Source organism: Tetranychus urticae, chromosome 1 (assembly GCF_039701765.1).
Source record: "Tetranychus urticae isolate SD_2017Ah chromosome 1, NJAU_TeUrti_SD_1.0, whole genome shotgun sequence".
Classification (NCBI taxonomy): domain Eukaryota; kingdom Metazoa; phylum Arthropoda; class Arachnida; order Trombidiformes; family Tetranychidae; genus Tetranychus; species Tetranychus urticae.
In genome coordinates, this window is record NC_142958.1 from 18,544,061 (window position 1) to 18,558,838 (window position 14,778).

Genomic DNA, 14,778 nt, shown 5'->3' on the forward strand with positions numbered 1-14,778 from the left:
TCTATAACTCTTCTAGTTGCGAAGTTACTCGCGTTTAAAATCTTTCTTGTTATCAGTTGTATGATCTAATTTGTGGCAAGTTGATCATTTATTTTTATCGGAACACGAAATCAGTTTTGACTCTTCAAAACAGCTCTGTGTACTCAACAGTTTTGAGCTGGAGTATACTTGCTAATTAACTAGATTGCCAAGATTACGATATTGCAAATGTAAATTCAAATCGTCGAGTCAAAGGTCAGTTTTCAGATGGTCGAAGTAAAGAGCCAAAATAAGCATTAGCTATAAATGTTTGAAATAACAAAATGTTGGATAACAGGTAACCATTTCAATGCGAAATAAGTTGATAAATATTCTAGAAGATATTTATCATGATGATAACAAGTTATTTGAATTATGGTTAAAGTAAATATGAATAAAAAAGAATCGTCTTTTTACCCAATTCTAGATTCATTATGAGAAACATTCATTATGAACAACAAAATGTTTCTGCCTTTGATAATAATGATAATAATGATGTTGTTTCTGCTTGGTGATAATGTTGATGTCCATGTTTTTATTCTTGTTGCTGTTGTTGTGAATGATGATGATGATGATCTGAGTAATAAGATTTATAAGATTACCGATCAAGGAAAAAGAAATGATGAAGAAGAAGATGAGAGTACAAAAGAGAAGATGATGAAGAAGATGATTTTGATAAAGAAAATGTTGATTTAAGGCAAAGAAGTTTAATAGATGTTAACCTCCTGCTGAAGAGTGAGTAACATGAGCTTCAGTTTTGACTTGAAATCTCCTTGAAAAGGAATCTTCATTTACTATCATTCGAATTATCATCTTGTCAGAATTGGTTTAACTTGAAAATAAAAGACAAAGCAAAATGTGAGAAGAGAAAGAAAAGTAAATTTCGAGAAAAACATTGAAAGATTTTGATGAGAGCCATGATGATGCTAACGATGATGCCGATGATTATGATGATGACGAAGGCTATTATTAAAGACTGATGAGCATTCAATTTGAAGCAAACAGTTTCAAAACATCAAAGGCAAAAACAATTGAACTTTTAATGAATCCTTTTTTTTACTCTTCCATCTTAATGCGTTCCTCTTTTTTTTATAGCAAAACTTTTTGGTCTTTACAAAATAAAAAAAGTAGCTCATTTGTTCAACATTTTGTTACATTAAAAAGGTAAGCAAAAGCAAAAAAAGCTCAACTATAAGACAATAAAGATAAAAAGATAATCATGATGATGAAGGGAATAAAAAGACGATAAGAAGGCAAATGATTTTCTTTAAAGCCAACAATTCCAAGGAAGTTTTCATTCAACATGATAATAATCATCTTTATTGAGCCAATTTCTCTGTCGAATTACTTAATTAACTTTTTTTTCGGCTCTTTTCCATTCTCATTCAAGTCAAGTTTGATCGACTGTAATTTCAAATTGCAATATCATTTGCATTTGAGTAAACAAAATTTTAATTTTCAATCTCCAAACAATTGAATATTGATTATCACACAATATTATAAACTTGATCAATTAACATTTGAAAAGCATTGCATTGAGGTGCTGAAGTCGAAAAATGTCAATAATTGAGAGAAAAGATAATGAACAAAGAATAAAAAATTGAATAAAAAAGTTTCTTTTACCAACAATGATAATGTAAATAATGAGCGTTTCAGTGGGAAATACATATGTACTTGATGCCTATTAGCTTTGTCTGATTGTTAATTACTATGAGCATGACAATATTGATAAATTCAAAAAAAAGTTCAAATGAATAGTGAAATAGATTGAAGCGAGAGGAGCAGCAACAAATGAATAGATAACACTTTAGGTAATAAGCAAGTTAATGAGTCTTACCAAGTTTTACTGAGAAACTCAAAGTATCAAGTTTTCCTTCCATAATTATAATTGATTTTGTTAAAAAATGTTGATTATTCAACAATTTTCATCCATTATTACAGTTTGTATCAATCATTGATACCTAATGACTGTGACTTTATCTTATTTCACCTTATTTCTGCTCCAGATTATGTTTGATGAAGGAAAATGATAAAATGGATGTGAATAAATGTCAAAAGAAAAGCGCTCAAACTAATTATCTCAATGAACATGGCTGGCTAAAGATGATAGTGGGAAAAGTAAGGATTAGAAAATATGATGAAAATTATGTGAATGATGATTTTTTTGTAATAACAGTCATATATCATGAAATTTTGTAAAATTTAAAAGGATAAATTACTTTCTGAATGAGTTAACTTACCACAAGAACCATGATGAGCTACGGTCAAGTTAATTTGAAGGTGACATGAAGCCATTTGAAGTTCGCATTCACTTTCGTAGGTTTTACCGTTTGAACCGCAAACTGGTCTATCATCACGAATGCAAACTTTTGGACAGACACAATGGGCTTTACTCGTTTCCAGATCGATTTCACAGACAGAATAATGCATGCAATTCATGTCCAAACACGTTTCTAAGAAGGTGGTACAAAATGAAAAGAGAAAAGGTTATACAATGTATATGTCGAGTTGAGGGAAAAATTCAATTGAATTAATGTCAAGAAACATTTAATGTCTAAATATCTGTTTCATCATTTTTGTTTTATTCTTAAACTTATTTGGCTGGTCAAGATCAGTTCAAAAAGAACACATCTTACATTTTGGTCGTTTACGGACATATTTGCTCTTAGTTGAGAAGGTCTTTATAATTAAACAGCTGCGAAAATGGAGTTAGCCCTCGATACCATATCCGATAACTCCATTTTCGCAGCTATATACATATGCGTAATACAACAAGACCTTTATTAGCAATGCAGTCTAGTAGTGTAGTATATCTTTAAAAAGACCTGCATCTTAATGTTTATGATGCATCCAAAGGGTATGAATGCATCCATACCGTTGATCAATTCGCTTTGAGAAAAGTTCGTTCATCTTTCCCATGGTGTAAGTTTTAAGCCTGTAAAAAACATCAACCAATTTACAAAAGACTGAGAAAATGATCTTAAATGCAATTTGGAGGTCAAATGTGGACCAAGGAGTGACCTTAAATAAACGTGAGTGGGTACATTTATGGTTCTGCAATCTTTGAAAGCTCATGTTTGAAAGCTCAATCAAAAATTTCAACCAATAACTTTCAATAACTTTGTATTATCAAACTACATTTGATTGACCGTCGAAATTGAAATACTAAATTGAAAAATCATGGAACGGATAAATATTATTATAATAATACAGTGAATAAGTAAGTGGTCAACCAATGGAAAACTTTTACCAATGTCAGTTGGAATAATGTTATAAAAATGGTATGATAGCGTAGCCATTAGCGTAACTAAACTCTTGTTTTATGTAAAATTGAAAAGATTTTTTGTCATTCCATGTTTTATAATTTCAATTTTCAAATCAGCTTTTTTTTCTCCTGACGGATTTTGAGGTTGATTCTGGCAACTGCATTTTATAAATTTGTTGATAATCGATGATTGGGACATATGAAAAAATCACAGAGTTCAATCTTCAATTGGGTATTCTCATTTTTACCTGCGAGCAAACAAGTTTCTGGCTCTACTTTACTTGGTTACTTGATAAAAATTTTCTTTTATATTCTTATAATGCTGTTTATATGCAATTTGTATGTTAACTCCTCCTGCATTCAATCGAATATCTATTTGAAGCTTAAAAAATTAGAAATGCCGTGCGCAGTGCAATTACATTTTAGACTATTTAATCATGAGACAATGTTTTATTAGTTTATTTTCTCATGAAATGATCAATCTATTTAAACATCTGAACATGAGAGTAAGCATAGGAGTCGAGTGATTTTAGAAAAAAAGTGGCAGTTGATGTTAAAGTTTGTTAAATGATTTAGTGATTAAAAAATTCAGTCCCATCAAAATCATAAAAAGTAAAAATGCTATTCAATCAAAATGTATCCTTTGTCTTTTTAATGACAATCATTGCTCTCTCGGATTCTGTTACGTATTACATTGTAATAACCGATGATGGTGGTACAACGGGACAACAAGAAGCGTGGGCTCCGAGCAGTCTATATGGCCATGGCGTTCCAGTCGATCCAGTCAATGTTGTGACTCCAGATGATGCATCAAGGCTAGGTAGTCGAGCACGATCGGCAGGCCCAGGCGGTCAAGCAGGTCCAGGAGGTCCAGCAGGCCCAGGCGGTCCAGCAGGTCCAGGAGGTCCAGCAGGTCCAGGAGGTCCAGCAGGTCCAGGAGGTCCAGCAGGTCCAGGAGGTCCAGCAGGTCCAACAGGTTCCGACGGTCTAACAGGTCCAGGAGGTCCAGCCGGCCCAGGCGGTCTAACAGGTCCAGGAGGTCCAGCAGGTCCAGGAGGTGCAAGTGGACCGCGTGGGTCGTCTGGCTGATGCATCATTAAAGCAGTATAACTCGAAAAATATCACCATTTCTCAAAGTATTTTTTTAAATACTTCACTATACAGCCTTATTCCTTTTGCCAGTTTCAGGCATCAACGTTGATTTCGATCCGTATCAAATAAATCGCATTCAAAAAATTTTCTAATTTGTAAAATAATTCAAAAAATTTTCCGTTTTTAACCCAACTTGAATTATTTATTTGCATAAATAGAAAATCGAATAAAGAGAGGCATTTCTAATCGCCTTGTAGATCCCTTTGGTAAAAAATGTAGATATCAAATCGATAAGATCTAGATCTGGTACAATTTTGAATACTGAGTTCAAAGATACAACCCATAATGCGTTTTTATGAACGGTTTTAAGCAGTGCTTTTCAGCTACTCAGTAATATTTTTGAACGCAAATTCTAAACTAAAGCAGTATCGCAATTCGTTACCTTATTAAATAGTAATTGCACATGAATATTTATTTATCAATCTCGCAGAATTTAAATATGACGAGCAGAAGCACGATGAGACATTGCACATGAAATACCACTATTTTTAAACTTGTGTCGATTCAAAACAGCCCAGCAACGATTCACATTTCAGCTATTTATACCAATGTTAAACGCTTATTTTAGCTTCAAAACAGTTATGTAAAAGTTCAGGAATTCTGCAGCTTTCATGGAAATTAATAAGATAATTGTATGATTTTTCGTATAATTTTTGCTCCATTAGGGATCAAACAATCACCCAATTTCGGTAAAATTTGCAAAGTGGTAATGCAATGGCAAGTTTATTTAACGTTAGTCCAATGACAAAAATGTCAAATTTCAGGCATATTCAGCAATTAAAAAAACAAGTCTTTCCAGTTGATGCTTTCCAATTATAGCTGGTACATGACTTATCATGCAAAAATAGAAATATTTATACAACTTTCGAACATATCCGCCATCATCACATAAATCGTATAACTACACATTGAACACAATTGAAAATGTGGAGTCAAAACAAGATGATGGCTGCTATTTCGAAAATTGTCGAATCGGGTCTTTCTTTAAAAAAATTTTAGAGGTTGTTTGGAGGTTAAATGAACATATGATGCATTGGATTTTGTAAACTTGTCATTTTATTCAAAAAAAATAATTTATTCACTGTTCAAATACAAAGAGTTCTGTTGTGAATAATATAAATTATATAAATTTTTCTTCGTCACTATTTAGTCATGAGACAATGAATCATTGATTCAATAGTAATGTTTACTCTAAATAATTAAATGATCAAACTGTATGAACATCTGTACATGCGAATAAGTATAAAAGTATGAGTAGTTTAGAGAAAATGTATCAGTTGAAGATTCAAGTTTGAAAAGTAATTTAGTGATTTACAAAGTCATCATCAGTCTCATCATAACAAAAAATGAAAATGCAATTGACTAAAATTGTATCATCTATCTTTCTACTGGCAATCATTGCTATGATTGGTTCTGCTATGGCAGGAGGACCAAATGGCTCAGGTGGTCCAGGTGGTCCAGGCGGTCCAGGCGGCCCAGGCGGTCCCGGTGGCCCCGGTGGTCCCGGTGGTCAAAGTAATGATGTCAAACAACCTGCTCAGGCTCCCAGCTTCATAATCATACCCAGTTCTCAACCCACTCCAGTCAACTCAGGCAACTCCAATCCTCAGCCATCTAAAACGATTGTAGTAAACCAACAACAAAAAGGCTGAGTCTAAGCGCTGTTAAAGTATCGTTTAAAATGGCTGCGCCATGCCATCCCGATCAATCTTTTAGTATCTTGCCGCAATATCATTGAAAATTTCTAATTGAATAAATCTCGTATTTGAATTGAATCGTTTTCTTTATTTTTTTCGTTCCCCAGTGAGATTCCCAATTATCGAAAATAGCATGAAAGAACAACGAATAATATCGAAAGTTGTAAAGCAAAAGTAGATTGCTACTCATGTAAAAAGTTTGTTTCTTTAATTATGTAATTGTTTTGTGTTTGCAGGTAAAGTATGCGAAGTTTCAAACTGTCGTTTCAATAAAAAGCAATTTCTAATTAGAGTTAAAGTTGATCTGCAGTTTTTTTGCTTTAGAAGGCAAGAAACTTCGCAACGCTACAAAAGGATTATATTTGCAGAGCCATGGCCTGTGTGCAAAGAAATTCGAGTCAGTAAAACTGCCCAAATGGCATTAGATTGAGACTTAAACTTAACGTGATAATGCATGGGAAATATATTTCCATTTTTCGATCAACAGATTCTAAATTCTGCTAAGCCTAGAAATCAAAATGTGATTAACTCAAAAAGAAACTTGATTAACCGAAATGACGCAAAAATTTGGTTTGGTTTGGTTTGGTTTGGTTTGGTTTGGTTTGGTTTGGTTTGGTTTCTACAAAATGACTTTGGATGATCTTCACATTGAAATATCTAAGTCAAACAGTTGTTGCATAAAGCCTTATCTCGATCATTGCAATATCATCTTCACACTACTAGAAAATGCTTTCAAAGAATTCTTACGTAAAATGAAAAATTTTGAATTAGGTTAATTTCACTGATTGAACTTCGATTCTATATAAAATAGATTAACTGGTTTTGAAAATATTCAGTTGGTCTGCAATTAGGTAGAAAGGATAAATATCAAGCACAAAACAGGCATATAATAATTAAAGAAGAAAACTTTTTACATGAGTAGCAATCTACTCTTTCTACACATATGTCGATATTATTCAGTAGTTTTTTACTGCTATTTTCGATAATTGTGAATCTCACACGGAAGCGATAAAATACAGAAAACGATTTAATTTAAATACGAGATTTATTCAATTAGAAATCTTAAATTTTATTTAGACAAGATACGGAAAATTGCTTGGGGATTGCATAGCGTAACCATTTTAAACGATACTTTAACAGCGCTTAGACTCAGCCTTATTGTTGTTGGCTTGTTACTATAACCGTTTTAGATGGCTGAGGATTGGAGTTGCCTGAGTTGACTGGAGTGGGTTGAGAACTGGGTATGATTATGAAGCTGGGAGCCTGAGCAGGTTGTTTGACATCATTACTTTGACCACCGGGACCACCGGGGCCACCGGGACCGCCTGGGCCGCCTGGACCGCCTGGACCACCTGGACCACCTGAGCCATTTGGTCCTCCTGCCATAGCAGAACCAATCATAGCAATGATTGCCAGTAGAAAGATAGATGATACAATTTTAGTCAATTGCATTTTCATTTTTTGTTATGATGAGACTGATGATGACTTTGTAAATCACTAAATTACTTTTCAAACTTGAATCTTCAACTGATACATTTTCTCTAAACTACTCATACTTTTATACTTATTCGCATGTACAGATGTTCATACAGTTTGATCATTTAATTATTTAGAGTAAACATTACTATTGAATCAATGATTCATTGTCTCATGACTAAATGGTGAATGAATTTGAATTTTTCATATAATAATATCCTGTCAATTATTAGTTCAATGTTGAAAGTCACATGTCAATATGTCAATCGGCGATTGCGGCGATGTCAATATATAATGATCAGACAGAGATCTCTCTTAGAAACAGACGAATAAAAGTCAGAGCAAAAAACCGCTGTACATTCATTGTTCATGCTAAAAGAATAAGTTGGTTTAGAACTTGTAAATAATTTTTTATAGTTTTAAAAAATATTGAGTTAAACTGATCATTGAATACTGAACATCAGAAATTATTTTGGACTTTTGTAGTTTTTAGAAGCTCAAAAAGCCATAAATTTCTTTTATTTTTTGCTAGAACGCGACTTAGCTAGAACTGCCAATAAAACTCGAGAAAATCTTTATTTTCAGTATTTTAATAACCCTTTTGTTAGTTTAATTTGGTTCAAGTTTGTTAAGAAAGAATTCTTTTTCTTGCCATTTTAAGCACGTATTGGCTTCTACTGTTAGTATGACTAAATAGTGACGAAGAAAAATTTATATAATTTATATCATGCACAGAACTTGCAACTAGCCAGCTCGCATTGGTTATCCATATAAGTTTGTTGAATGCCTCATTAAACAAACATGTTTAATTTTTTACATTTGTACAGTAAATAAATGCAACATTTAAACATTAAGTTTTAAAATTAGAAAGAGAAATGATCGGAATTATTCTCCTCTTTCTTTATGCTGTCTATTTTCTTGTTTTGACAAATCGATTTGCTATTCTTAAGAATGGGCAGAGGGGCAGAACAGTCTCTTTTTTCCATTGCATGCATCATATGTTCACTCAACCTCCAAACAACCTCAAAAATTTATAAAAAGAAAGACCATATATTTTTTATTGATGATAAAATTTTGGCAGTTTTTTTGCTTTGACACCTTGATCACCGAGTGCAAGTTAATATGGCTAATCTACTTGGAATGACAGTTACTTTTCGTCAAGCGCAATGCATGCTGCACACCTAAAAGTAACTAAGGCACACACCCTACTCATCTCTTCTTGATATCTTCGCACAAAGGTATTGTCACCCAAGAGGTGAAAGATTACAGTTAGGGATCAAAAGTTGTAAATTTGAATATTGCAAAGCTTCAGTCATAAGCATTTTATTTTCGTTACTTTTATCTTTAAAGGTAGAATTATTATCCGATGACATGTTTTGAGACAATTTAAAAATCACAATTAAACTTTATTTAAACACACATTAGAAGATTGATCAAGTTTGGCAAATTCTGAATATCAGGTCATGTCTTAGACCATTGAATATTGTATGGATTGAATTAACAGGAAAGTTTACTTTACTTCAACTCTGAGCTTAGCTTCAGCTTACAAGACTTAGTAACCAAGGAATGACCACAAATGTCTAAAGACAATAACCAAAATGACTCGTCCGCGTAACTTAGAAGTTGCTTAAATAAGCTATTACTGGCACGCTTAAACAAGCTAAGACAAGTTTCGAGAGCAAACACAGTTTTAATCTAATAGAAAATTTAATAAAACATTAAACATGAATTAATCAAAGAGTAAAAATGAGTAGAACATAGAAGATGATACGAATCAGAATACTGTCCAGTATCGATACCAATCATAAACGGAAGAAAATTAGGTTTCAATTAAGGAAAAGGAATATTCAGATATTCTGATGACCATATACTGCGACAACTGTAGACCTAAATGAGTTATGTAATCTTAAGAATTATAATGGAATCTACAACAGTAAACTCAGCAATATATTGCGATCGATAATTGATAAGATTGAATGATTAATTTTACTTTGAGTAACGTTACCCTTCAATCTTTTCTTTATAAGTTAAATTGATATTTTAGAAAACGACAACTCCTGTGCGAACTAACAAAAAAGTACATTTAAACTGACCCTCTGCCAGATTTGAAGAAATATATGGATCTTCTCTATTGTTCATTCAAATACGGCCTGGTTCGAAGGAACTATCAATTGAAAATTTTCATGAGAATTGCGCAACTCAATATGAAAACCAGTGAATCATGTGACAGGTGTAGGTTTTGTTGTGAATGATATAAATACACATTGAACACAATTGAAAATGTGGAGTCAAAACAAGATGATGGCTGATATTTCGAAAATTGTCAATAAATATTGCACTGAATTATTCGAATAAAAAAGCAATTCTTAAACTTTTGCAATGCACTGTATTGTAACTAGTAACGCAAATATTTAAGTATCTTAAAAAATTTTTTGTTCCAATCTTCTCTCTCTCTCTCTCTCTCTTTGCGGGTCTTTCTTTAAATAAATTTTAGAGGTTGTTTGGAGGTTAAATGAACATATGATGCATGGGATTGTAGCTTTGTAGACTTGTCATTTTATTGAAAAAACATGAATTTTATTCACTGTTCAAATACAAAGAGTTCTGTTGTGAATAATATAAATTATATAAATTTTTCTTCGTCACTATTTAGTCATGAGACAATGAATCATTGATTCAATAGTAATGTTTACTCTAAATAATTAAATGATCAAACTGTATGAACATCTGTACATGCGAATAAGTATAAAAGTATGAGTAGTTTAGAGAAAATGTATCAGTTGAAGATTCAAGTTTGAAAAGTAATTTAGTGATTTACAAAGTCATCATCAGTCTCATCATAACAAAAAATGAAAATGCAATTGACTAAAATTGTATCATCTATCTTTCTACTGGCAATCATTGCTATGATTGGTTCTGCTATGGCAGGAGGACCAAATGGCTCAGGTGGTCCAGGTGGTCCAGGCGGTCCAGGCGGCCCAGGCGGTCCCGGTGGCCCCGGTGGTCCCGGTGGTCAAAGTAATGATGTCAAACAACCTGCTCAGGCTCCCAGCTTCATAATCATACCCAGTTCTCAACCCACTCCAGTCAACTCAGGCAACTCCAATCCTCAGCCATCTAAAACGATTGTAGTAAACCAACAACAAAAAGGCTGAGTCTAAGCGCTGTTAAAGTATCGTTTAAAATGGCTGCGCCATGCCATCCCGATCAATCTTTTAGTATCTTGACGCAATATCATTGAAAATTTCTAATTGAATAAATCTCGTATTTGAATTGAATCGTTTTCTTTATTTTTTTCGTTCCCCAGTGAGATTCCCAATTATCGAAAATAGCATGAAAGAACAACGAATAATATCGAAAGTTGTAAAGCTACAAAAGGATTATATTTGCAGAGCCATGGCCTGTGTGCAAAGAAATTCGAGTCAGTAAAACTGCCCAAATGGCATTAGATTGAGACTTAAACTTAACGTGATAATGCATGGGAAATATATTTCCATTTTTCGATCAACAGATTCTAAATTCTGCTAAGCCTAGAAATCAAAATGTGATTAACTCAAAAAGAAACTTGATTAACCGAAATGACGCAAAAATTTGGTTTGGTTTGGTTTGGTTTGGTTTCTACAAAATGACTTTGGATGATCTTCACATTGAAATATCTAAGTCAAACAGTTGTTGCATAAAGCCTTATCTCGATCATTGCAATATCATCTTCACACTACTAGAAAATGCTTTCAAAGAATTCTTACGTAAAATGAAAAATTTTGAATTAGGTTAATTTCACTGATTGAACTATTCGATTCTATATAAAATAGATTAACTGGTTTTGAAAATATTCAGTTGGTCTGCAATTAGGTAGAAAGGATAAATATCAAGCACAAAACAGGCATATAATAATTAAAGAAGAAAACTTTTTACATGAGTAGCAATCTACTCTTTCTACACATATGTCGATATTATTCAGTAGTTTTTTACTGCTATTTTCGATAATTGTGAATCTCACACGGAAGCGATAAAATACAGAAAACGATTTAATTTAAATACGAGATTTATTCAATTAGAAATCTTAAATTTTATTTAGACAAGATACGGAAAATTGCTTGGGGATTGCATAGCGTAACCATTTTAAACGATACTTTAACAGCGCTTAGACTCAGCCTTATTGTTGTTGGCTTGTTACTATAACCGTTTTAGATGGCTGAGGATTGGAGTTGCCTGAGTTGACTGGAGTGGGTTGAGAACTGGGTATGATTATGAAGCTGGGAGCCTGAGCAGGTTGTTTGACATCATTACTTTGACCACCGGGACCACCGGGGCCACCGGGACCGCCTGGGCCGCCTGGACCGCCTGGACCACCTGGACCACCTGAGCCATTTGGTCCTCCTGCCATAGCAGAACCAATCATAGCAATGATTGCCAGTAGAAAGATAGATGATACAATTTTAGTCAATTGCATTTTCATTTTTTGTTATGATGAGACTGATGATGACTTTGTAAATCACTAAATTACTTTTCAAACTTGAATCTTCAACTGATACATTTTCTCTAAACTACTCATACTTTTATACTTATTCGCATGTACAGATGTTCATACAGTTTGATCATTTAATTATTTAGAGTAAACATTACTATTGAATCAATGATTCATTGTCTCATGACTAAATGGTGAATGAATTTGAATTTTTCATATAATAATATCCTGTCAATTATTAGTTCAATGTTGAAAGTCACATGTCAATATGTCAATCGGCGATTGCGGCGATGTCAATATATAATGATCAGACAGAGATCTCTCTTAGAAACAGACGAATAAAAGTCAGAGCAAAAAACCGCTGTACATTCATTGTTCATGCTAAAAGAATAAGTTGGTTTAGAACTTGTAAATAATTTTTTATAGTTTTAAAAAATATTGAGTTAAACTGATCATTGAATACTGAACATCAGAAATTATTTTGGACTTTTGTAGTTTTTAGAAGCTCAAAAAGCCATAAATTTCTTTTATTTTTTGCTAGAACGCGACTTAGCTAGAACTGCCAATAAAACTCGAGAAAATCTTTATTTTCAGTATTTTAATAACCCTTTTGTTAGTTTAATTTGGTTCAAGTTTGTTAAGAAAGAATTCTTTTTCTTGCCATTTTAAGCACGTATTGGCTTCTACTGTTAGTATGACTAAATAGTGACGAAGAAAAATTTATATAATTTATATCATGCACAGAACTTGCAACTAGCCAGCTCGCATTGGTTATCCATATAAGTTTGTTGAATGCCTCATTAAACAAACATGTTTAATTTTTTACATTTGTACAGTAAATAAATGCAACATTTAAACATTAAGTTTTAAAATTAGAAAGAGAAATGATCGGAATTATTCTCCTCTTTCTTTATGCTGTCTATTTTCTTGTTTTGACAAATCGATTTGCTATTCTTAAGAATGGGCAGAGGGGCAGAACAGTCTCTTTTTTCCATTGCATGCATCATATGTTCACTCAACCTCCAAACAACCTCAAAAATTTATAAAAAGAAAGACCATATATTTTTTATTGATGATAAAATTTTGGCAGTTTTTTTGCTTTGACACCTTGATCACCGAGTGCAAGTTAATATGGCTAATCTACTTGGAATGACAGTTACTTTTCGTCAAGCGCAATGCATGCTGCACACCTAAAAGTAACTAAGGCACACACCCTACTCATCTCTTCTTGATATCTTCGCACAAAGGTATTGTCACCCAAGAGGTGAAAGATTACAGTTAGGGATCAAAAGTTGTAAATTTGAATATTGCAAAGCTTCAGTCATAAGCATTTTATTTTCGTTACTTTTATCTTTAAAGGTAGAATTATTATCCGATGACATGTTTTGAGACAATTTAAAAATCACAATTAAACTTTATTTAAACACACATTAGAAGATTGATCAAGTTTGGCAAATTCTGAATATCAGGTCATGTCTTAGACCATTGAATATTGTATGGATTGAATTAACAGGAAAGTTTACTTTACTTCAACTCTGAGCTTAGCTTCAGCTTACAAGACTTAGTAACCAAGGAATGACCACAAATGTCTAAAGACAATAACCAAAATGACTCGTCCGCGTAACTTAGAAGTTGCTTAAATAAGCTATTACTGGCACGCTTAAACAAGCTAAGACAAGTTTCGATAGCAAACACAGTTTTAATCTAATAGAAAATTTAATAAAACATTAAACATGAATTAATCAAAGAGTAAAAATGAGTAGAACATAGAAGATGATACGAATCAGAATACTGTCCAGTATCGATACCAATCATAAACGGAAGAAAATTAGGTTTCAATTAAGGAAAAGGAATATTCAGATATTCTGATGACCATATACTGCGACAACTGTAGACCTAAATGAGTTATGTAATCTTAAGAATTATAATGGAATCTACAACAGTAAACTCAGCAATATATTGCGATCGATAATTGATAAGATTGAATGATTAATTTTACTTTGAGTAACGTTACCCTTCAATCTTTTCTTTATAAGTTAAATTGATATTTTAGAAAACGACAACTCCTGTGCGAACTAACAAAAAAGTACATTTAAACTGACCCTCTGCCAGATTTGAAGAAATATATGGATCTTCTCTATTGTTCATTCAAATACGGCCTGGTTCGAAGGAACTATCAATTGAAAATTTTCATGAGAATTGCGCAACTCAATATGAAAACCAGTGAATCATGTGACAGGTGTAGGTTTTGTTGTGAATGATATAAATACACATTGAACACAATTGAAAATGTGGAGTCAAAACAAGATGATGGCTGATATTTCGAAAATTGTCAATAAATATTGCACTGAATTATTCGAATAAAAAAGCAATTCTTAAACTTTTGCAATGCACTGTATTGTAACTAGTAACGCAAATATTTAAGTATCTTAAAAAATTTTTTGTTCCAATCTTCTCTCTCTCTCTCTTTGCGGGTCTTTCTTTAAATAAATTTTAGAGGTTGTTTGGAGGTTAAATGAACATATGATGCATGGGATTGTAGCTTTGTAGACTTGTCATTTTATTGAAAAAACATGAATTTTATTCACTGTTCAAATACAAAGAGTTCTGTTGTGAATAATATAAATTATATAAATTTTTCTTCGTCACTATTTAGTCATGAGACAATGAATCATTGATTCAATAGTAATGTTTACTCTAAA

The 14,778-nt window shown here is 32.7% G+C and overlaps 1 protein-coding gene across 1 annotated transcript in view; it reads right to left on the bottom strand.

The window, feature by feature from the left end:
* Nucleotides 1-14,778, bottom strand: part of LOC107359111 (agrin) — a 70,696-nt gene that overhangs the window by 17,525 nt on the left and 38,393 nt on the right. Inside the window, exon 4 of the mRNA XM_015925561.3 lies at nucleotides 2,259-2,471. Coding sequence (XP_015781047.3) covers nucleotides 2,259-2,471 — 213 coding nt within the window. The remainder of the gene's footprint in view (nucleotides 1-2,258; nucleotides 2,472-14,778) is intronic.